At 41.8% G+C, this 25,766-nt stretch overlaps 1 protein-coding gene across 1 annotated transcript; it reads left to right on the top strand.

The window, feature by feature from the left end:
• The first annotated feature begins 3,137 nt into the window (after nucleotides 1-3,137).
• Nucleotides 3,138-25,553, top strand: LOC124262939. Its single transcript, XM_046697551.1, has 17 exons — nucleotides 3,138-3,215; nucleotides 4,408-4,538; nucleotides 5,036-5,044; nucleotides 9,392-9,649; nucleotides 10,067-10,251; nucleotides 10,945-10,983; nucleotides 11,209-11,298; nucleotides 11,849-11,977; nucleotides 12,736-13,017; nucleotides 13,338-13,418; nucleotides 13,793-13,870; nucleotides 14,367-14,453; nucleotides 20,863-20,955; nucleotides 21,595-21,937; nucleotides 23,636-23,700; nucleotides 24,518-24,680; nucleotides 25,270-25,553. Exons 2-17 carry the CDS (start codon nucleotides 4,421-4,423, stop codon nucleotides 25,473-25,475), a joined length of 2,226 nt encoding a protein of 741 aa, XP_046553507.1. The 5' UTR covers nucleotides 3,138-3,215; nucleotides 4,408-4,420; the 3' UTR covers nucleotides 25,476-25,553.
• The last annotated feature ends 213 nt before the right edge of the window (nucleotides 25,554-25,766 follow it).

The following is a 25,766-nucleotide window of genomic DNA, read 5'->3' as shown; positions in this document are numbered from 1 at the left end:
GGTAGAGAACACGGTATTTATCAGCATGTATCTACTATAAGTGCAGGCTACATGTTTCTGTACTCTAGGAACACAGAGCCTCTGTGAGTTTCCCAATTCCTTCCAAGGGACGTACATGCTGTCCAAATACAACTCAGTTGTCAACGTGAACGTGTCGCACATCGACGGACTGGGACTTATCAATGCACCACTGCTGGAGGGAGATATTGGCAAAGAGTATGAGTGTTTTGCAAACAATGGATCCAAATATGTTATCAGGTACGAAAGACCATGAACTTAATTATATACAATGAATTGTTTAGTTTCTTGGCGAATTTTCGAAACACAACGTCCAAACAATGTAATTTCGAAGAATACCACGAGATCAAAACCTCCGTATGTTTGTTTGTTGTTTAACGCCGCAATTAGCAATATTCCAGTTATATGGCGGTGGTCTGTAAATAATCGAGGCCGGACCAGACAATCCGGCATGATCTTCACCATCAGCACGTGCGTACTAATGACATCGTTAACTTCTTATTTATGCTTTCGGATTGGTTTTTCAATACCGAAAACAAAACGAATTCTTATCTCAAAATCTAGGTGTCATTCACCTAATCTGTGCACTTTTTGAATAACACATATTGCTTTTCTTGAATATATCTGAGTAATTCAAATATATCTAAGTAATTCAAATATAAACGTCCACAAGTTGCTACATAAGATCAGCATAAGATGACATAAGATCAACGAAAGTTACTTTTCCACTGTCATGGTTTTATTAAAGAAATATACCGTATTAAGAAATGAATTCTAAAAACTACAAAATATAATGCAGTCCTCGATGACAACTAAAAACCTGTCCTAAAAAAGGCTACAAGAATATATTTATGTTTGTGAAAATCTTTTGTGATGGGCATGGTGCTATGTATCATTTAGAGTGTATTGAAATACCAGTTACAACCACGGCAGCTCTTAAGAACTGTGACCTTGTCTTAATTGTTGTTCAATACAAGTTTGTGAAGGTCATGCTTTTAATTGTCATTTAGTGTGTATCAGCAAAATAATGGATTCAAGAAAAAATATAAGCTTTCTCCACATCACGGCACGGCATGAACTTGTTTGTGGACGCGTCTTGATGAAGGTGGGTGTTTGCAGGTCCGTCCTGGGAGACAAGCTGCCCAGTGAGGCGGAGTTCCGCTACATCTTCCTGTGTATGGACCTGACTATAGTGTCTGACATCAAGGCGACCTTTGTCCAAGCTACAGACACAGGTGGGAGCTGCACCTACTGCTGTATCTCGTTCAGTGCCTTGGGTCTTTATATAAACATTCATTCTGAAAGGTTGATGAGACATAAACACAAACTGTGTTCGTTCATTTCCTTGAGGGGCTGACACACAAATATGTCATAATCATTTGTCATATATATTTATCACAGAACATGGATACTAGGTGACCTGCTTTCATCATTTCTCCTTTTCTATATAAATTATGTTTAATGATAACAAGTTTCTTTGAAAACAGAGGTCAAACTATGAACATTGGTATTCACATGCTATCTATTTGAAAGTTGCTTATATGTAACACAACAGTCGTAGACCGTGTTTCATCATCGTCTCCTGTTACATACACCGCAGGCCCCGGATCTAGACCGAATGACGTCAAGTTCCTCAAGCTGTCGGAAGTGGGCTCGGATCCCTTGTCCAGCATTTGTGACATCCCCGAGTCCTCCTATCTCACCACCATGTACAGTGTCTTCCTCAAAACAAGTCAGTAATAACCCCACCCCTAAGTCGGTAACAACATCTCCTCATCTGTTCATCTGTGTCATCACAACACTCACCTGTTCATAAATTGAAGGAAGAAAGTATACGCCATTGTTTGATGTTGCCGAAAGAAAAGTATTCTTGAATTGGTTTATTCAGTGGTGATGTATTCGGTTAATTGTGTCATTTACCTTATGTTTGTACGGCGGCGATCTGTAAATATTCAAGTCTGGACCAGACAATCCAGTGATCAACAGCATGAGCATCGTTCTACGCGATTGGGATACGATGATGTGTAAACCAAGTCAGGAAGCCTAACCACCCGATCCCGTTAGTCGCCTCTTACGACAATCATGGGTTGCTGAAGACCAATTCTAGCCCGGATGTACTCGGGTTTTCATCCAAATTACTTTGTGATAACGTTTGTGATTCGTTCAATTCCCACATTGTCAGGAATCTACTTTTGGACCACATGAACATACACTTGGCGCTGACATATATCATTGTTTTCTGTTGTTTTTTCATGTCTTTTTTTAGTGATATATAGTCATGCCAATAATGGTTGTCACCCCCCTCCAATTAAAACAATTGAAGGGGGTGACAACCATTGTTGGCATAAGTATACCAATCTGTGTCAATATTCTTTATAACCCTCTCCATGAATCTGACTAAACGTTAATTGTTATCTACTGTGAACCAGGTAGCCAGTCGTCGTGGCCTCAGACGTGCCCCACGGAGCTGCTGGGTGTGTACAGCACCCAGGAACCCTCCTGCCCCGCCTCCTGGGACGCCTGTGTGGACAACTCCTACATCCAGGTGGACAACACCTCCTCCTGCAGCGTCCTGCCTTTGTTCAGTGGTGAGTGGACATCACTCGCCCTCATCAGCATCATGTAGTAGTTAATTGTTGGTTTTACACTGCACTGGAATATTCCAGCCAAATGAGGGAGGTCTGTAAATATTTTGGATCAGACAATTCAATGATTCATGAGCACAATCTACGCTGCAAGATACGGTGGCGTGGATCAACCCACTTACCGAGCCTGGCCGCCCGTGCCCACTCTCATCTAAAAGTTGATGGAGAAAATCATCATCCTCAACTATCTCGATATCAGTTTGACCTCTAAACGATGACATCATGCAAACGTATGCAGTGAGCGGTGAATGTTCGCTTATGCAGCGAGAATAAAATACCCAGCGTTGTTCTTGCAGTAATAGACTTTACGCATAAGGGAATCGAACCCGCCGAACCAATATTACTTACATACAACGCGGAGATAAGCACCCGCCACGTCCTGTTGACTACCAGCTACAGGAGTAATGGCAGATATACTACTCTTTGTGTTCACCAGCTAACGGCAGTGTGATCTGTGTGCATGAAGTTCGCAGTGGCAACATCACCTTCCTCCACGTCTACAATAACGACAACGAAGTCAACGACACAAGCACATTCAGATACACATGTGTAGTAAGTATATTTTGTAAATTCTGGCAAGTAAAAGAACTCTAAAAGTATCTATACTGGTAACGTCTCATTGACCGAAGATATACTTCCAAATGCGTCTGTGTAAAGGGTATTTAAAACAGTCCTTCATTTTGTGTGCATTCTGTAAAGTACGTACCGTCACAGAGTAAAGGCAAATTGTATGAACGTTGTAGTTTGCGTCACCCACAGCTTTTACAGCGTAAACAACTTCACATTTATAGAAAGAAATCTAACTTAATGCCACCTGATATACGATACATTTGTTTTAAGCATTGACAAGAAATGGCTTTCTTTTAGTCAATTCTTCGAAACATGACCCATCATTGAGTGACTGACAAAAATCTGAAGGTTCAAGTTTATACGTAATATAACTGTACAGTGTGACTATTCCGTGAAAGAATCATTCTGAAAATAATCATGTACCGTATTTAAAGGCATCATATTTTTGTGTATGCTGGAAACCAAATTCTGAACATGGGTCGGTCGGTCGGGAAAAAAAACTTAATCAAGACAAAATTGTCTTAAAATAAATTATCTGAAATAAATTTAGGGCCGGTCGGGCGATGAGAAACACAGAAAATTAAAAATGCTGCCCTAATGTAGTTTCCACCATTGTTAGATTTTTTGCTTGTCATCGATCTAACTTCATGTTTATAATCTTTAATCATCTCTCGATGCAAAGGCGGGCGTGCAAGGCGACAACATTCGCTGTGTAGAGTTGTCTCCCTTAAACATATCACCATAATTTCGAACCCCGGTTCGAGCTGATTATGTTTTTAGGCTTTCAACAGCATGGCTGTTTTTCTGGGTCTCACTTTGGGTTTTCATTCACACCAGTCTGACTTAATATAACTAATATACTGTTAAAAGCGGCCTGAAACGGAACTTACTCTCGGTCGTAAGACAACTGTACATTATCGATTGCCCGTAAACATATTACACATTAATCATACACTATGTATATGAGTTATCCATTTCATGTTTAAAGGGGGCGGTGGGGTAGCCTAGTGGTTAAAGCGTTGGCTTGTCACGCCGAAAACCCGGGTTCGAATCCCCACATGGGTACAATGTGTGAAGCCCATTTCTGGTGTCCCCCGCCGTGATGTTGCTGGAATATTGCTAAAAGCGGCATAAAACCATACTCAGTCAGTCAGTCAGTCAGTCATGTTTACAGGCTCTACAAAAGGATGGTGACAGTGTACAACTGTCCCAGAATCCGGGGGGACTGTGTGGCCAATCAGAGACCTGACACCGCTACTACCTTGGGGAAAACTACCTTCACCTTGACCCAGCCAGACCCAACCAGTACGTGGCACAACAAGCAGTGTAGTTTCTCAAGTTCTAGACATGATTCCATGAATACAACAAAACACTTTCCATAATCATAATTTGAAGATAACTTTACTAAAAGCAGCGTCCATTGTAAGATTACGACTGTATCATCAGAAAATATTCATTAGTCACTGTCAAATAGTGATGAGCCCAGGTGTTCACGAAAAGGGGAACGAGTCATTCTTCTGGCATGATATGTTCACAAAGGAAATCGAGAATTTAAAAAATAAATTAAGTGGAAGCTGCGATGGCTGAGTGGGTTAGATGGCTGACAGTGTGCGCTGGTGTGCTCAACCCAACAAGTACTAGAATCTGTACTTTACTTAGGAAGTGTAATCCTAAATATAACATATGTTAAATATATGTTTAACTTATATCTTGTATATTTTCATTAATACATGTGCTTTTACAACATTCCATTAATTGATAATTAACGCAAACTTAGTATCGACATTTTTCCTATTTTTCAGAATTATGCCGTGAGTATATCTATCATTTGAACTTTACTTTATATAAAAACAACAAAAACAACGCTTCCCGAGGACACGACGTCGACGGTTGCAGTCTAAGAGAGGTAACTCTGTCGTGCCTCTGTTGCACTGACAACACTCATTGATATACTCGAATGCTCCTGCTGGATGGCTTGTGTGCTGCTATTGGCAACCGGACTGTAACGCTTCGGTGTGAGTACACGCGGTATGTGGGGTGTAAGGATGATTTTACAGCAGCATCTTTGGATTTACTCCTACATCGCGACAGTCCAGATAACGTGGGATTAACTCAGCGTTCAAGATTATTATATTGGAGTGAGTGAGTGAGTATGGTTTTACGCCGCTTTTAGCAATATTCCAACAATAACACGGCGGGGGACATCAGAACTGGGCTTATTATATTGGAACACACATGCCTGAGTGTGTGTGGCTGCTTGTACCGGTGCCATTTCTGTGGCCCCCTTTATGATATTGTTGGAATACTGCTACAAACAACCTGTATCACCCGCCGGTAATATATATACATATTAAGACGATATAAAAGGAAATATCGCCTATAATAACCGTCGTCTTCATGGTGCATTGTGTCCTTAACAATAGTTCTAGTGGCACGAAAACACAGAAAGTAAATCTGGATACAATGAAACCCTGATATACCAACCTTTATCAGACCGATTACTTAGCAGATTATTAGCTGTCGCTACGTCCGTGTATTGAAGTGTCATCTGAATATGTGGTTCGTTATGAGGGACTCTTGTTAACGCGAGCGATATAACTCGGAACTGGTTCCTTAACCTTGATCCATTGCCTCGTCTCATCACAGAATATTTCTTCATCCATATACTCTCCCAAAAAAGAAACGCATATAGGAATTTCAACTGTATTTTTATGTATACATGTATTTTGAAACATCTTGTAGGCTTTATGAGTCAATGAAATATAGTGAAATTGCACACTGGGAATGCAGAAATTATCCGTCTTTGGCATCAACTCGAGGAAAGTCAGTTTGCGTGTCACATGGAGACGTGTGGTGGCGCTGAAGTCAATACCTCGTGGGACCACCGTGGGCATCCAGAATTGCACGGCATCGCCTCGGCAACGAACGAATAAGTCTCAGAATCTCGTGTTGCCCAATTGCAGCCCACTCTGCCTGTAGTGCCTGTGCGAGTTGCTGAAGTGTCTGGGCTGAGGGTTACGGCGTTGCACCCGTCTGTCCAGGGCATCCCACAGATGTTCGATCGGGTTTAAGTCCGGTGATCTTGAGGGCCAGGGGAGCACATTGATGTTGTGGTTCTGGAGGAAGTCTCTAGTGTGACGTGCTGTGTGGGGCCTGGCATTGTCCTGTTGAAACAACTCCCTCTGGCGATCAATGATTGGAAGGAGGTGTGGGCGTAGGATTTCGTCACAGTACCGTTGAGCTGTCAGGTTGCCCTGGATCATCACCAAATCACTTCTCCTACGGCAGGTGATCGATCCCCACATCATAACACTGCCCCGGCCGAATCTGTCCACCTGGGAAACGCAAGCGTCGGCGAAACGTTCGATGTCGACGATGTTGTTGTCGAAGCACAGGGCCAAAATAAGGTCTTCTGGCATGTACTTCGAGCGGTACTGGTCGCTGTAGCTGTTCGATGACGCAGGTGATGTACCCGGATGTAGCGATCCTGCGCCGCAGTGGTCGCTCGAGGTCGCATTCTGCCGGCGATATCTCTCCCAGAGCCTTGAAATGGTGCTTTGGTGAACATTCATGCATCGGGCAACTGCACGTTGAGACTGGCCAGCTTCAAGCAAACCAATGGCGATATGACGGTTGGCCTCATTTAGACGAGGCATTTTGCGTTCGTCAACAATATTCCAAATACAGTGAATAATCGACAGACTGCGATCAACCTTTTATACCCATCATTGAGACTATCTGATCTCCAACTTTCACGTGTATTGCATGTGAATTGTGTATTCTGTGACACTACACGCCAAAATTGAAAATCATGCTGTTAAATACGGGTATTTTACGGATGGCGCGTTTTGTTGTGATGTTTCAAAACATAAACACCATAGGACTCATAAACAGAGCACAACCTTTTGTAAAATGAATCCCGTTTTAATTCATTGCTACATGAAATTGCTATTTTGATGATGCGTTTCTTTTTTGGGAGAGTATATTATAAAATAACACCGATGTCCAAAAGTTATTATGTACGGGTTAGGTTTTACTCCCCTTAGAATAGTATTTCAATTACATCCGAGTGTATCAACATAATGCAAAAGGAATAAAGATAATAAAGTGATTCAGGTCTCAGACATATGGACAGGAGGACAATGCTGACGTACCAAGGTTTGTAATCAGGGGAAATCTGGGACTCAAATCCATGGTCACTGGATCCTGGCACGACTAAAGGGTTGCAACTCTGATGCACCGCCATCCGCCACTCTCTAAACATGATGTATCGAAATGTAGAGACAGGAGAGTTACCATGAACCAGTGCGACTGTCACCTACATGTGTACAAGAATGTACGTCATATTATATTCACTCTCGTGTTAGGGACACTGTGCGCGATACATTAGACACGGGAGGTACGTGTTATAATGTATCGTGCACAGTCATTGTTACTTTCAGTCTTGAAAATTCAGTGGAAGCGATTTAACAAGGCATTACAATGCGCATGTTGATACGACTGGAGTCAGGCGCTTTCAGGCCTCAACACAGCGGTTCACAGTACAGCTCGGTATTCACAACAACTTGAAAAGAGGAATTACCTCAGTGATATTGACTGTAAGCGTGTTTTCTTTTCAATAGTTAAAGTAGAGCACCGTTCTCTCAGAGCGAATAAACCCATAAAGAGTCACTGTATACAAATTGAGAAATATACGTATCATGTTGTTAGCTAGCCCGGCAACTATGCCTGTCAATGGGGTTCTATTTATGCTCCTTTGAAGCCGTGCGTAACCTGCCGCTTTCCCATTGCATACTCGAATTCACTAGGACGGGACGACTTCCATTGATATTTCCAAAATAACATTAAAACAGATTGAATTTACTCTGGTTTTGGCCTAGATACAGTGTTCTTATTTCACCCGAGCACGGTGTGTGACAGGGTGATTGCACCTGTGTGTGTTTGTTGTGTTAACTGTGCTGAAGAAAGTCCACCCGTCGTAATGGACAACGGTTCGCCATATCGGATGAATGGAGGCTAAGGAACCAGTGAAAGACCAGGTAATTAAATTTGATGTAAAGTTACCTAAAGTAGACTACACGTATTACATACGTGATGTTTTGTGGTGTTACCTTAGTAAGTGTACTGGGAATTGAAACACTGTGTCCATGGGCGAATGGGAAAGTAATATTTACTTAACCCCGACCACACAATTTATTGCATTTCCGAACCAAAAATATTAATATATAAATTATGTCGCTGATAAGATTATAAGATGTTACTCTTGTCAAGCAGGTCGTTTATGTTACAAAACTGTATCTGTTTATAGCAAGTATACACTGTGTCCTACCTTAGCTGAATGCTGATGAAACATACCTGAACACATATCAGCTGTAATATATACACTGTAATAAACAATGATAATTCGAAACCTTTTGATTCGATTTAGTATTGTTTTATTACAGTATATATATTACAGTAACTTCACCTAACGTATTCACAACATTGTTTTGAGATGGGATATGTTTTACCACAGCGTCATTTACCCTATTAAATTCACATAAACTTCACTGATATTTGATCTGTCAGCCTAATCCTAAGTAGTCGCGATTGATCTAGAACCAGTTGTGAACACCAACAGCAAGACAAATAACAATATTAACAACAATAACTAATTATGCATTTGACTTAAGACTGGTGAAACATCACATCAAGAGTTCACGTGCGTTCATAATACACGAGTTACATATGTAAGAAGTACTACAGTCAGTTATGAGCTGTGCAATAACACGGTGCCCTGTTCAAATGTTCATGTGGTGTGCCAGTACACCCTCTCCTGTTCAGCCTGACATCTGTGATTATATTCATCAACAACCATCAGCGACGAATCAGTAAGCAATATTAAACCATGTATCCCGTAAGTCATAGTTAAATGTTACTGGCAATTCTGTTTCTACGTAACTATAGGACGTTTAAAGATATTACGCTTTGAGTGTACATTGATTGGACCAAATGAATTTTGTTAGAAAGTCACAATACTTTTGTCAACTTCATCGACGTGTTTGTATAATTATTGTTCCAGAGGATGAGGTGTACACGAACCCTGAGATGAAAGATGGATGATTTCCATGGATAGGGTGGGAAATGAAGTAAAGTTCTCATCAAATATATCCTTTCAGCTGTCACATCATCAACAACAGCAGTTACAACTGCATCTACGCCTACATCTACAGCTGTTCCCGGCCTATCTGCAGCAGCAACCGTAGGTTTAGTTCTAGGTGTTCTAGTACTGCTCTGTCTGGTGCTGCTGCTAGTGGTTTGTCTGGTCCTCTGGAGAAGGAAGAAGAGGATGGAGGTAGTAGAGATCAAGAGACGGTCGGAGGGGAGGGAGGAGAGGAGGAGAAGAAGGAGAGAGCGACGACTTAGACGCATGCAAGGTATTCACTAACCCTTCAATATATGCCCCCCACCCCTTCTCCGAACAGTCTGATATAAATTTATATTGCTTGTTTATGTTTGTTGGGAACACGGCGCGCAGAAATATTCCGGTGACGGTGGTCTGTATTTGATCGAGTCTGGACATGACAATCCAGTGAGTTACATTAAGAGAAACCGATCCATCTACGCAATCGGGATACGATGGCATGCACAGACCAAATCAGTGAAATTTGAGCACGCCTCCTAAGAACCCGGTTCTAAATATATATGAGCTACGTTCACCGAGTGTATCAATTCATTCTAGAGAAGCTTTGAAAAAAAAGGTACTACTGGTATTTGTCAAAATGACATCACCTCGATCAAAACAGATCTTAGTGTAGAAGCCAGATATACAATAACATTTAACATATCCACAGAGGGACATGAACCTTGTGGCTCTGACAGCGACTCCAGTGACTCCGGCTACAGTGGAAGGTCGACGACATCGTTGTTCAGACCCGAGGAGAGACATGGAGACAGTAACGACCTGGATGAGGCGAGAAAGAGCCCAGAGCAGAAAACGCGACGGGTATTCGACGAGGAAGGCAACCTTCTTTATGAGGTTAGTATGTACATGGTAGTCATGACATCACGCTGTTTTATGTGATCATATCTCAAACACTCTGTGCGTACTGAAATGTAATCGATGAACAAATGAACACAGGATAAGATGAGGCGACTGTCGCATTGATGAGTTTTCTAAATGTCTAAATTCACACCAGAATTATATAATATTATGATGAATCCATTTTAGTCCTAGGCCAAATGTTAGAAAAGTCCCTATCTTTTAGGATCTCTCAGCAGCGGTAAAAGCGTTATCCAGTAATTGGTATGACAACTCCCACCCTCCAGAGATTCTTGTCAATGTGGAACTAGACACAGAATGTATCAGGTTGCTGAAAACAAACAAGGTTTACCCCGCTGTTGAAACAGTGTCCACATGTTCATAGACCAACTTCATGAGTATTAACCGCATGGTTTAATGGACGGTGACAAGCACTGATGTTCAAGATATGCAGTATGAGTGATAAGGCCTGGTGTATCATATTACCTGATAATGATGTTATCTCTACTTTTGGCCTAGGAGTAATTTGGAAAAATGATGCGTTTTTGTTTAGCAGCGCAACAAGTGATTACAGCTACATTAATAACGGTCTGAAAATGATCAGACCCAGAGCAGACAATCTAATGATTGATAAGATTAGGAGATGATTGTGACACGAAATTTGCAGTATTGCTAAATTACGTTTTTCAGCAGAATATACCACGTTCAAGTGACCAAGAAGAGAAAGAGGTATGTATTGGTTTCAGAGAACGTATTGTCATTATTCAGACATAATGATTTTGCTCTCCTGATGAAAGTTCATTTGGAAAATGACATTGACAATGTTGAGCAACGCATTGATACTAAGTGTTTTCTAAATATCCTTAGATGTTGATATAAACAAAAACATGTTGTTATCTGAATTCCCGTTATGAGAAATAGTGGAGAGCTATAAATCTGGTTTTACTGTTGCAGAATGACAATGGTGTTAAACGGGTTAAACAAAAAAGGAAGAAGAAAACCAGGAAGTACACCAAGATGAAGACGTTGCCAGATGGTACCGAGGTAGGGCCCTAACCACAACAACCTGTTTCCATATTGTTGCTACTCAAATAGTCTGAAGCATTGAAGGCATAGGCCAAATGCACGCTGGCCTGATCCAGTAACAGCCCGTAGACGCATCGCTTGCTCATAGACAAACAATGAATGAAATCAAGTAAATCTGTATTGTCATGAATAGCACCATACGTGGGTCTGTGTTGCTACTGTGAGTAGTGCGTGCAAACTATTGAATGTTTTTAGTGTTTACAGACGTAAACGATCTAGAATTAGACGTTTGTATTCAACATTATCTTTGTTTTAATACTTGATATAAACATTTATTTATATACATTTCTTGATTCCTTCCTTTGAGTATACATTGCAAGTGCAATACGCTAGGAAGAATGGTTACAAAGTATTAATACAGGCTTCAAAGAAATATAGAACTACATTTTGTTATAGTCTACATGTAGTGGTACACTATTAGTTTTAGAAAGTTTCTCCTATGTTCTCAACAGAAAAAACCGTGGTACATCGTGGTAAATCAGTTATCAATTGAGTGTTCAATCCGCAGGTCAAGGAAATGATTGAGAGTGACCACTGGTCAACGGATAGCGAGAACTCTCCCCATTCCGTGCACCAGGATCCTATTGACTGGCACCTTGCCAAACAGAGACGGGAGAAGGAGCACACGTCCATGGTGGTGAGGCTTTTTACCTTTTCTCGTTACAAAATCTCGCTCTCTGATTGGTCGGGCAACGTGTTGTGAAACCCAGTATAATTAGACTGTACTTAAAGGCATGACGTTATAGTTTTGGTGTGACGTCATTTGCTTGTTGCATCACAATATAGCATGTCGGGACTTTGACAACCACTCCTACACTTAAAGTCTGACAGCGTTCACGTGTTAAAATACAGATCTAACTGTTACATAAATATCCCATAGAAATAATATCTCGTAACTTGTGAACTTGCAGAATAGCACGTGCACGCGTAAATAGTGTGGTGTCTGGGATCTCCTTCGGTTGAACATTGATACCGGTTTTATGAGCTGCGGTACAGTTTAGTGAGATAAAAGAACCACGAATGCAACTCCCCTGAGAAAGTGTACTATTGTTTCTGCTACCACCAAGAAATATCACGACTGATTGTTTGTTGTTTTACGTCACACTCAGCAATATGGCAGCAATATGACGGCCGTCTGTACATAATCGAGTATGGACCAGACAGTCCAGTGATCAACAGCATGAGCATCGATCTATGCAACTGGTATACGAAGACATGTGTCAGTTAAGTCAGCGAGCCTGACCACCTGATCCCGTTAGTCGCCTCTTACGACAAGCATGGGTTACTGAAGACCAATTCTAACCCGGGTCTTCACGGGTCCCAGAATATTTAAAAAAAATTTTTTTATTAAAATGTCGCAATGCTAATACAAATGCTGGCTATGTCTTATTTAAGGAACGATCAACTGGAAGTAATACAAAAACTTTAGTAAGTCGACCCGATCACGAGAAGAGTAAGCCGAATGCCACCCTACCATTTTCTCTGCCGGGCATCTTCAAGTCTCTGGCCAAAGGGAAGAGGAAGCTGCCTGAAGCGCCACCTGGCGAGGAGCAGACCCCTCGAGAGGCTGACCGCTACATAGAGCAGTACCACGAAAAGAAAGACATTGAGAGGAGGCTGGAGGACGAAGGGTTCTGGGAGGATCCTAAAGCCAAGAAAACAGCTCTGGAGATATTTGTGAGTTCATGTGTGGTGTGTGGGGTCAGTTCGCTGTTCATTGTAAAGGTTCTGTTTCGAGACGGGGTAGGTTTCGCTCAAAATCTTGTCAGGTCTGTATGAATTATAACTGACGTGACAACATATACCGGTTAACGTTTTTTAATTAGGGTCCAATTTAGGGAAATGAAACCTTCTTGCGTAAAATATATCTCACTCTGTCAACAACTGACCTTGTCACGCTTGCATAACGAATATTGTCTGTTTTACTACTGCAGTGTGAAGCAATGAGTGACGATCATACATGGTGAGCAATTTCCGATTTTGGTTAATTGTTTCAGGATTTTGATAATTTGGACAGCCAACTGGACGAGTCTCATTCACCAACCGTCGACGACGCTGCAGAGCGAGACCAACACCAGGTCACGTACACATAATCTCTCACAGATGAACCTTGGTTGTTTAGACATCATAATTACGGAAACCAAAACAATCCGAACAATTATTGTGATTATGAAACTGATCGGTGGGGTATTGTACTCAGGCACCTAACCAGGGTGCATCGTACTGGACAATGGAATTAATGGAATAATGGAATATTTAACTTTAAAATATTTACAGAAAACGTCATCCACGAGACTCAGATGTGTAACCTAACGGTATCACCTACTCAAGGTATAATCATTAGATATCTAAATTGAACTGTTGTTTATGTAAAACGTGTGTAAGTGTTTCTGTGTCCATGTATGTGTGGGTGTTAGTGTTTGTGACAATGGCCTCCCTGCTCTGTCTTCAGGATGGTATGTTTTCCCGTCTGAGCCGCCAAACCGCGCACAGCACAGAGTCCAAGAATCAAACACTACCGGATATTGAGGTATGTTGTTATACTACCGGATATTGAGGTATGTTGTTATACTTTCCTGATCAACAGGCTACTTAAGTGAAGACATTCAGTATCCAGAGCTGGAATAAATTATTATTATCATTGGGGTGGTGGGCTAGCCTAGTGGTTAAAGTGTTCGCTCATCACGCTGAAGACCCGGGTTCGAGTCCCCACATGGGTACAATGTGTGAATCTCATTTCCACCGTAATATTGCTGGAACATTGTTAAAAGCGGCGAAAAACTATAACCCAGCTGATAAGCGAAACATGTCGGACATGCTAATCATAGTGCGTCATTGACGTTTTTGTTAAACACGTAAATTTGATTAAACATTGAACGGCGATTTTTACCCTGTAGAAAACATATTGCTAAAAGCGATGTAAAACCAAACTCACTCACTCGTTACGTGTCTGTATCCTACCCTTAAGCTTATCATGTAGGATATTGTTTCTATTTACTGTATTTGTGTTTTGTGTTGTATATCAGCGACCATCAAGTCTTGTGGCTGGTTCCCATGACGACGCATGTGACGACAGGTCTGTGAAAAGTTCAGACACAGACAGGAGGGCAACCGTAAGTAGCATCGTGATAATTCCAATTATACCTGTTTCGATATCAGCTATTTGTATGATGGTATTTTGTATGTGGATACGTCGGGTATAATTCCCCAGCAACGTTTCCGTAACATACCAGCTGACTTGATTGATCACGTGATGACGTATCTTAGGGCGTGGCTCTTTGCTAGTGATATTGACCACTGGTTTGTCTTGTCCAGGCTCGTTCTTCACAAGCCCAACGACATATATTCGAGGTAATATTGAGTGCGGAGTCAAAAAGGAAAGCAAACAATTGATGGTTTCGGGGAACGTGTTTCAACATTTCGGTTTTACTGCCTGTTATCGTATGAATGTTCTTTATTTCCACCAATGGTTTGATGAGTTATACATCCAGTTATGTATATCTTTTTAGAGCATAACACACATTTGTGACAAAATGGAAAGTTCAATAATATTTGAAAAATTCAACAGAACATAAAAAATCATAGCTCTTGGCAACAGATGATCACTGGGCAATATGTACAAAGCATTACATGCTATTCTTATAAATACAGAATGCTGGCTAGGTTCCATGCACTGATGCGTTTTGCAATAATGCTCATGAACCTAGCCCAGCTATCGAGAGTCATGTCCTGCACAACCGGAGTAATGGAACCAAGGTATGTGAGGATTTTAACCTCGTCTTCAGCATCTTCGAGTCTCATATACGTGTCAAGAGACACGTTATCAAACAGATGCTCGCTCAGTGCGTTCCTGTTTTCTACCAGCTTGTCACAGTATAGGAGTTGATGTTTTACAATGTCCTCACTTTCAGTCTCGCATATAAGACACAGTCCAAGTGTGACGGGCAGTATACCCAACTTTATCAGAGCATAGACAGGAGGGGTGGCCATGTTATACCACAAACACAGGTTCCATAGACGATGAGGAGAGAGGCGCGTATGAATGGCACCAAATCTCTGCATATTTGGACGCTCTTGGAGTTTATTTCTCCATTCAGTGTGTTCGTGGTGGCATATAGCCTTCTGTACCATGGAATTCCATACATTTTTGCATGGAAATTCTCCTGTTGTCATGAAGGTGTCAATGATATCTGAAAATCCATATTTGTGAGCTGCATTCAAGAGGTCATGGGCAATCGATCTTGTACTTTTTACCACAGTAGACATATATTCCGCGAATCTCAAATACATGATAGGCTTCACAATACTGGTACTGGCTGAGCGACAGAGTCGGCCCCAAAACAGGAGCTTTGATTTATCTACTCTGCCTTGCATTGACCAAAGCCCTAGTACCTGAGCTGTAGCAACTGTAGGAGATCTCTTGTGGAGGTTCTGGACTCTTCTAGCAAAGTAGCGCTGCACAATTTCCATTTCATTCATCTCAGTGCTGCTGATATTGCTCCATAGCTCACATGCGTAGAATGCAGAAGGAAAGATAACTCTTTGCCAGATATCGGACGATGACACAGGGTTTAATCCACCAGCTCGTAATCCTACATCTCGGAGTGAGTTTATTGCTCTTCTCGCCTTGGCACATGCACGAGTTGTCCTTTCTCTTGCTTTCTCTGTATGCATGATGGATCCCGCATACACAGTGTTGGATTTGATTGGCAGCCTTACATCCCCGATTCTGAAAACGGGTTTGTTGAGATATTTTGTAGAATTTGTGAAGGACAGGACACAGCTCTTACTGGCGTTGTATGTCATTCTCCAACGGCAGGCATATTGGTGGATCTTGTTAAGAGCCACATTGAGATATGTACAGTAGTACTGACGACTGTGGTGTCGTCAGCAAAGTAGAACTGTCGGGATGTGATTCGTGCCAATAATTAGTCCACATTGTAATTGGTCTAGCTCCGAAATAAGGTCATTGATGTAGACTAGAAACATCCATGCTGATAACACTCGCCCTTGTCCTACTCCTTGGTGGATATGAAAAACATCACTTGTCATCCCGTTGTACTTTACACGGGCTTGTGCTTCTTTATATGATTGCTGGATTAGATGCCATGCACGATCCTTCACACCAATAGTGTGTAGTTTCAGGAGGAGTCCGTCGTGCCATATTCTGTCGAAGGCCTTCTCGTTGTCTAGGAAAGCAGCATACACACTTGAGTTCCTATCCTGGTAGTATGAGATAGCTTCCTTCAGGACGTACGTAGCAATGTTAGCTCCATGCTCTTTGCGGAATCCACACTGGAGGCGGTTTGGAAAGCCTGGGTTTGCCGTTTTAAGATAGGATTCTATGTTGGTCAGCAACAGTCTCTCAAATATCTTGCCAATCACAGATGTCAAGGTTATTCCACGGTAATTACTTGGGTTGGTTTTGTCCTTATTATTTCCCTTGTATATTGGAATAATGGTTCCAGTTCTCATCATCTGAGGGAGTGTAGCAGGAGCTAATCATCATGTTGTAGAGGTGAGCCAGATGTTTATAGAGCAGTTCTCCAGCATTACATAAGTGTTCCGCTGTAACACAGTCAGGCCCTGGAGACTTGTTCTTTTTCAAAGATCCTATTGCTCCTTTCACGTCGACGGCTGTCACTGGTGTCTTCAGGATCGGATCATCCTTGGAAATCTGATGGGTTGACATTTCATTCACTCTTGATTTGGTGTCTTCGTAGAAGTCAGAGTCGAACTCAGGTCGGGTTAGTTGGGAGAGTAGGTCCTGGTAGTAGCCGGCCCACATAGTACATATGTCCTCAGGAGTATTAGCTGTCTTCTCCTTTGTATTCTAGGGACGTACAAGTCACACTACACCTTCTCTGTTTTCTAACGGTACGATAAAATTCGCCAATGTCCACTTCACAGGCAGAGTGGAGTTCTGTGTACTTCTCTCGGTCCCACTCCCTTTCAGCTTTTCTCTTCTGTCGTCGGAAGGCGCATTTAGCTTTCTTGTATGCTCTGTAAGATTCATATGAATCTCCTCTGGGTCTATCTTCGGATATCCATTGTCGTCTGGTCTGTCGCATCTGGAAGTGATAGTAGTCCAGACTCGAACCTCTCAGTACGGTCTCAGGTACGGCTTGTAGTGTCCTGTGGGTATATGCATCGCTGTTGAGGTGTTGATAGAGCTCACAATAGCGTCGTAGTAGTGTTCCACCATATCACCGTTACAATCCTTTAGACTCGGCATGGTGTTACCCAGCATCTTGTCGACCTCTGATGAATACATGTTCAGTTGTGAAGCATCAGCCTTTTTCCATTTGAAGGTTTTGGATTCCACACTTTTTGTCCTGTTAGGAACATGTCGCTTATAAGTTTCGTCACAACGGGAGTGGTCAGATATGTCGTATGTAACATCATTATGTATAGTTGTCACTAACACTGATGATTTCAGGGACACTGGTAAAAGATATAGTCAATCAATGATGACTGTGTTCCAGTTTTATTGTGCCATGTCTTCATATTTCCTTTCGTATCACCACAGTCGACTGACGACAGCATATTCCTTGAGTCTAGGTAAGTCTGAAGAATAACAGACCTACTGGATCCTGCATTGTGGACGAGGTCTGTGTTGAAGTCCCCGCATAATATAACATAGCCACTTTCCGATAGCTCGTCTACAATATCAAACACCTCCTTGACACTCTCTTCAAACTCTGCTATGCTGTGATTAGTGGAGGGAAGCAGAGCAGAGACTATATACATGTCACCACACTGGGGGCGAGACAGTCGCACAGCTACAACACTATCATACTCGCATTCACATTCATAAACCTCTCTGTACATATTTTTCTTAACTAGTAGTGCCACCCCACCTTCTCCTTTATATCCTTTTTTGATCTGCTTTAATTTTAGATGTAATATCAAACGTGTCATGCAGACAATCAAACCAGCACTGAGTTCTGTCATTAAGCCAATGCTCACACACAGCAAGGGCATCGCACTGATTTGCTAATGTCTCTAGGTACTGCCCACTGTACATTACACCTCTTGCATTCCATGTTCCTATGCACAGCATGTAAATGGAAAGTAGATACACTAGCATACACATTTTAACTAGAATGATGCACCACTACGACCTCTAGAGTATGAAACCCATTCTCTGCATCTAACATTTGAGGCCAGAAGTTCTCATCCTGAAGCACTCGCTCAGCTGCTTTAGTGTCTATGTTCAAACGCACAGTATAGGTAGGATTCGAGCCCTCCCAGCGTTTTAAGAGTCTTACGAGGGAGATATTCACTTCTCTTTTCCTGCCATATGCAATAATGGCATCATGTATAATCTCAAATGACTTATCAGCTCTAACGTTCGACAGTACAAGTCTTTTTCCTCTTATACCTGGGTGAAGCCCCTTTGAAAGATCTGTCCCATTCATTGTCGAAGCTCACCATCGGTTGTGCTGTCTCTCTGGCGGCCGGTGTTGGTCGATGATGTTGCTCCTGTGCTGCTGTCAGTTTGCGTTGACGGGACGTCAGGTGTTACCTCTGTGTGAAGCTTGAACCTCTGTCACACCTTCCCTGGGTGTTACAGCGTCAGGAGTATCACTCTCTGTTGTTGGCTCCAAGGACGGCTCAGGATGGATGTCTTGGCTCAGTAAGTATCCTGACTGACGAGGGTGAGTGTGATTCACTGCAGGGAGAGTCGAGGTACTGCTGTCTTGACCGTTTGTTAACGCATTCCATGTTAGTGGCAATATCACTAGTCTTTTTGAGATAATGTCGACACTGGTCTTCAATTCGTCTTTCAACAGATTTATTTGGGAGTCTTTATCTCGTGGTTGAAATACAAGAACTCTGATGTCACTTTGTAACTTCAATTCCGTGTTCTGGTGACGTTCTATTTCTCTCATTGCACAGGCAAGTTCCAGTACTTTTAGTTTCTAAGCTGCGTGAAACCCTCTTCATATCAGCGTCGTACTTTGTCATGTAGAGCTTCTATTTTCCTACTGAGAGTTACAGATTGTTCATTCATACAGTCCTGAATCTCCATCACCTTGGCCAGTAGCAGAGTTAAGGTATCTCTGTTTCTGTGTGTCGTTCTCTCCAGTGTATCCTGGATCACACCGTGTTGTATCACTGTTGGTGACCTTCTGCTTACTCAGCACCTCTCGCTGAATCACCTCTGCCGGTACATTCCCTGTTATGTAACCATATAGATGATATATATCACCAGCATATTTCTCAATAACAGTTTTCTTTGAGGTTCCTCTATGCACTCTCTTTATCAAGTATCCAATAGGTACGTCTTCAAATCTTTCTTTGGCAACGTCATACAGACTTTGTCTCGCACAGTTGATTTTCTCTTCATCATCTTCATAAAATGTCTAAAAGTTCATTTTCAAAGAGACACCCGGTCAGTTGGCCCAGCTTACGATGCACTTCATTGAATATGTCATTGTCTATATCCTCCACCTGTTGCGTAAAGTACCTGTCCTCTGGGTCATTACCTGCCCCGTTCATTGTCTACCAATCAGCTGCGCTCCACACACACAATAGCAGTTACACTGTTCAATTAGTGACCAAGCTGTATACAGCAAGTCTCTTTTAGAAATTGTTCATTGTTTGACTTAAAAGTGACATAAAATACATAAACGGCAGCAAACAATGCAACAAACAATTTCACATATTGTAGCCGAGTTCATGGGCTTCATTCACATACCATTTTCGGAAGACATCTATGGGTATAAGATGTCTATAATTCCTAAAACTGGAGAGCAGCTTTTCATGACTTCACCCAGCGACCATAGCAGCGACCGTTACGTGTCTGTATCCTACCCTTAAGCTTATCATGTAGGATATTGTTTCATTTACTGTATTTGTGTTTTGTGTTCTATATCAGCGACCATCAAGTCTTGTGGCTGGTTCCCATGACGACGCATGTGACGACAGGTCTGTGAAAAGTTCAGACACAGATAGAAGGGCAACCGTAAGTAGCATCGTGATAATTCCAATTATACATGTTTCGATATCAGCTATTTGTATGATGGTATTTTGTATGTGGATACGTCGGGTATAATTCCCCAGCAACGTTTCCGTAACATACCAGCTGACTTGATTGATCACGTGATGACGTATCTTAGGGCGCGGCTCTTTGCTAGTGATATTGACCACTGGTTTGTCTTGTCCAGGCTCGTTCTTCACAAGCCCAACGACATATATTCGAGGTAATATTGAGTGCGGAGTCAAAAAGGAAAGCAAACAATTGATGGTTTCGGGGAACGTGTTTCAACATTTCGGTTTTACTGCCTGTTATCGTATGTGTAAAACTTGGTGTTCTAGTTTCTATTCGCCCTGATTATGATTCAATGTTTGCCAGCACCATACCAAAATTGGTAAAACCTGGCACCTACCCAACTTTGGGATTTTTTTGCCACATAAAGCTTGCATCCCGTTATATAGCGTCTTTAAAACCGATTCACTCAGTCGCTCATTATAGGTTCTTGTGTGGCTGGGTTTCTGACATGATTCCTGTTTCAGGAGAAGGCTCGAATACTGGCATCGCTGAGTCGTCTTCTGACCGAGAGACTGTTTCATGATGATGAAACAGAAAGAAAATCAACGAGAGCTCAGGCATGTATTACATCTAGTTCAGAAGGAAGACATATTCCATTTGGATTTGATTATTCAGTGTCAGTGTATAATCGAAAACACAATTTTAATTATTTGAACACTTTCATTTGCATTAAAGTCACTCTGTGTTGTGTCTAAAACACTGAAGTTAATAATGGTCGTTCAAGTTTACTCTTGTTTCAATCTGTAAAACTAATTGCAACAGATTGTCTGTAAAAAGTAACCTATAATATCCATGTTATAACTGGCCTTCGGCATCTAATGCTTGTTGGGCTCTGATATTTTTCTAATGTCGTGGACCACTGCCTCAAAGTAATAAAGTTCAGTTCAGTTCTCACGGGATTGGCTGGTCTGGTGCGGTGACTTGTTTGATGTTTGCCATCGTTTCCATATTGAATAGATGACATTGTAAATCACTGGATCGTTTGATCCAGTCACGATATTATACAGACCGTGGTACTTTTGATGTAACATTTGCGGCCTAACACTTCAAACAGAATAAAAGTCTTGATCTACTATCTTGTCGTTTAGTAGTTTTTTGTGGGGCTTGGTACAATATGCAACCACAGAAGGTCTTTTCTCGAAAAATAATGTTTAAATATCAAATAGCATTTCGGTTATTTCTCTCCTATGTTTCAGTCTGGAAAGGTCATATTTGTCGACGAATGCCGTAATAGGACTCCAGCCTCGCACCCATCCAGCAGAGCGAAGTCACGTGGGTCGCAGTTACGTCATTCCCATCATGCCTCAGGGGAATCTGCCAATGATAATGGGAACGTACCAAACAGCAGACCCGATTCCCAAAGTGTGGAGTTACCTCCCGTGAAACGACCAGGATATCACACGCCACGACACACTCCTAGATACACCCCTAGATACACCCCTCATGGCAGGCGGCAGCTGGGACCAGACAAGGCGGCAGCACTGAGATATGGCCTGCAACAAGACAGAGGGTACCTCATGCATCTTCTTAGGGGCCCATGTGAGTATATTCAAGTCATACCATTCAAGTGCTCCTCCGTACCTCCCTAGACCCACCCCGGGGAAGATAATATGACCTACTCAACGTACACAGAATGTAGCTTATTCACATAATTAACTCGTTAATCTAACACGTGGTCATAAGTATTGTTGCGACCCGTTTCACCGACTACCCGACAGCAAGGTGACGACGAAAACACATTCAGAGTTGTCTCCCTTTCATTACACTCGGGGTAGGCTCGGTTCGGTTTCTAGATTATAATTGTTATATATTCATTATGATACTAGCAGAAAAACGAAGAGCTACGAGGAGTTTTAGATTATGTACCGAGTGAGTATATGTTGTAGGCGAAGAGGCTCGTCTGTTCTAATTTCAATGTAAGTGTGGAGTAGAAACTTCTCTCACGGCATAAGACGGACAGAGCTGTGTGAACACAGTGGTTACCATCTATGTTCATAACCAGTGCTTCAGCACTGTCCCTTTAATACCACAATAACTAGACGACACATAGAGTGTCAGGGTGCAAGACCATTGACCCGTACGCAGTCACGTACACTCTAAGTCAGGGTCTGATCACTTACAATATTGATTAAGTTACAAACAATAGAATGTGAATTACCCAGATTTTGTATACCCAAAACCTACACCAATCAAATGTCTCCTAAATGAACCTCCTACGGTTATTGTAACTAACAAATTTGCTATGTTGTATCTGCGTTTGTTCTTATATTATTTAATAAAGTAATCATAGACTTTATGTTAGGCCAATACCTGTTTTTATGGACCCGGAAAAATGCAATATCGACCTCGGGATCCATAAAAAACAGCCACTGAACTATTGTAAAGTTTATAACGATATAATGTGTGGTTTCAAATTTACCGGTGATATTGAGTATTCGATCCAGGAAATTGTAGCGGCCTCGGTAACAAATGAAATTTCCGGGGACTCATGGAACCCTGCAAATACTGGTGTTCTTCTAAATACATTCTGTTTGTGGCATAAAAACGAAGAGGAGGAATGTTGGGATAGGGAAGATCGATTTCAACTGATCGAGTCACGAGATAATTATATAATCAATACAGTGCTTACATTATTACAACATAACATTGATTATTTTATGACAACATGCATTACTGCATTGTTGAACCGTAAAGATAAGGATTTGCATTGGTTTCAACAACCCATTCTTGTCGTAAGAGTCGACTAGCAGGATCGGATGATCAGACTCACTGACTTGATGCATGTTTTGGTATCCCAGTTGAGTAGATCGATGCTCATGATGTCAATCACAGAATAAACAGTTCCAGATTCCAATATTTTCAGACTAATATTTATAGCTGGACTATTGCTGAGTGCGGCGTTAAACTGATCTTCAGCAAATGTGATCTTCAGCAAATCATACTTGTCGTATGAGTTCAGGCTCGCTGATTTGGTTGACAAATATCATCTTTTCCCTGTTGATGATCGATGCTCACGATGTCAATCACTGGCCTGTTTGGTTCCGACCGCTGTCATATATCTGAATATTGGTGAGTGCGACGTTAATCATATAAACAAACATTATTACAACAAACGTCACGTTCATGTAAAAATGGAGGCGTTGGTGACCAAGCAGCCTAAAACACCCCCGATTCACTCACTCATACACCACACCGCTACTCACTTTGACGGGTAATAACGTGTTATCACTTCTTCAGGGCCGACCAGAGAAGCCTGGAATGACCAACCAATGGACGGGACCGACAGACCGTGGACAATTCAGGTAGTTCAAACTTCAGTTACCATAAAAAACAACAAAAAAAAACAAACAAACCAAACAAACAAACATTTACAAGCCCAGGGACCTGCAAATCCGAACAGTGCGGTTCCTGATGAAATAATCCCGATTTGGAAATACCCAGAATAACTGATCATGTTTAAGGAATAATGTTCTGAAACATATCGAATTGAATGAGTGGTGGTGAGTATTGACAATACCAAAACACTGGTTTCGTGCTTGCCCAAGGAAGCAACTCTGCATGTGGCTGCGACGCCGTGGACGAGGGTCCTTAAGATATTGGAGAGGTTTATTTGGATTAACGCAGTTTCGAATTGTATGTTTAGTATCACCATGGCGTGTCAGATAATGTGCGAGGGAAGCCACAAGTTATGCAGGTTAGAATTGATTAGAATTGGTCTTCAGCAATCCATGCTTGTCGTAAGAGGCGATTAACTACATCGGGCTGGTTAGGCTACCTGACTTGGTTAACACGTGTCATATCCCGATTGTGTAGATCGATGCTCATGATGTTAATCACTGGATTGTCTAGTCCAGACTCGATTATTTACAGAACGCCGCCATATAGCTGGAATCCTCCTTAGGGCGGAGTTAAACAACAAACAAACAAATATATCTTCGAGCATGACTCTGGTGCTGAAAGCCTAGAAACACAATCAGAAAAACCCCACCTACACCCCATCCTCGATAACCTCGAGTGATCGTAACGTATACCCTGGAGATTATCGAGGATGACCTACACCCCTACTCACTCAATGATTGGAAAGCAAATACATGTGATGCATTATTGATGGTATTACAGCGCGGTGCGCACGGCAACAACACCCGTGATACCAGCGACATTGACTACACCACGACATCTGGCGACATGGGCTACCTCGACATTGATGATGCGAGGCTCAGACGTTTGCTGGAAGAGCTGTACGGAGACAAGAAGTACATGGATGCTCTACTTGCTGCCGGAGGTAGTCACTGATGACTTCATTCCCGAGAATATTGATGAACGTATTTATGTATACTGGACAAAATAAGTGAGGGAGTGGTGGTATGTTTATGATTGATATTTTATCAGTGTGTCAATGAATAATTAGATCATCATTCATAATTTCAAAATTTACATATATCCCAAACTATTTTTGTCCAGTATATTTAGTTATTTAGCCCATGACAAGGACTGTTTCTGTATGGCATGATTATTATTCAAAATATATGAGAGATTCGGGGTTGTCGGATGCTCATGATTTTGAACACTGGATTGTTTGGTCAAAATTGGAATATTATAGACCGACGCCACATAGCTGGAATATAGCTGAGTGTGGCGTTAACCAATAAACAAGTAAACAAGGGTTTCGGGTTATTATATCCCCTGATATGTCATATGTAAAGACATGTAATAATGTATTCATACATGACATTCCATTGGTTATATATAAGTACTTTGCTCTCCTCGTCAGGCACCCATGCGTTTTGGTTTCAATCCATCCTACAAAATATTCGACACTAACTCTGGGTCTACATTTTCTGGTTCGTGTGTAATTATGATTATTATTACAGAGACGTCTTCCAAAGAAGAAGTTAAGGCCCTTGCGGAACATGGACGGAACTACTTGCTGCAGATGGCGCTGTACTGGGAGGAGAAAGGTCCTCTTCCTCCGCGTCCTTCTGTCACGGCCCTCGGCTTCAGGATGGAGAGAGCTAAGACAGCTTCCCCGCAAGAGAACAAAACACCGACTCTTCAGAGAAATAAAACGATGGATTGAGAGCATTATGCACTAACCTTCACCGAAACTGATGTTGAATCTGTGAAGCGTAACATCCTTCTACTTGTATAATGTAAATCATTGTAAATATTTATATATTCTGAATATATATATTGTATAAAACAAAACAATCGTCTCAAAGAATATGGGTTTTTCTTACATCACTCGCGCATGTCAACATATGACCTGAAGCTACCAACCATATCGCACGCACGCACGCACACTATATTATATCTAAATGTTGATTTACAAAGTCTGGCGCCTGGCGATATAAGGAAATAATCCATTCTA

Source organism: Haliotis rubra, unplaced genomic scaffold (assembly GCF_003918875.1).
Source record: "Haliotis rubra isolate DU_JTF1 unplaced genomic scaffold, ASM391887v1 Scf86, whole genome shotgun sequence".
Taxonomy (NCBI): Eukaryota; Metazoa; Mollusca; class Gastropoda; order Lepetellida; family Haliotidae; genus Haliotis; species Haliotis rubra.
Note: the sequence above shows the minus strand (reverse complement) of the source record. Positions and strands in the feature narration are given on the sequence as shown.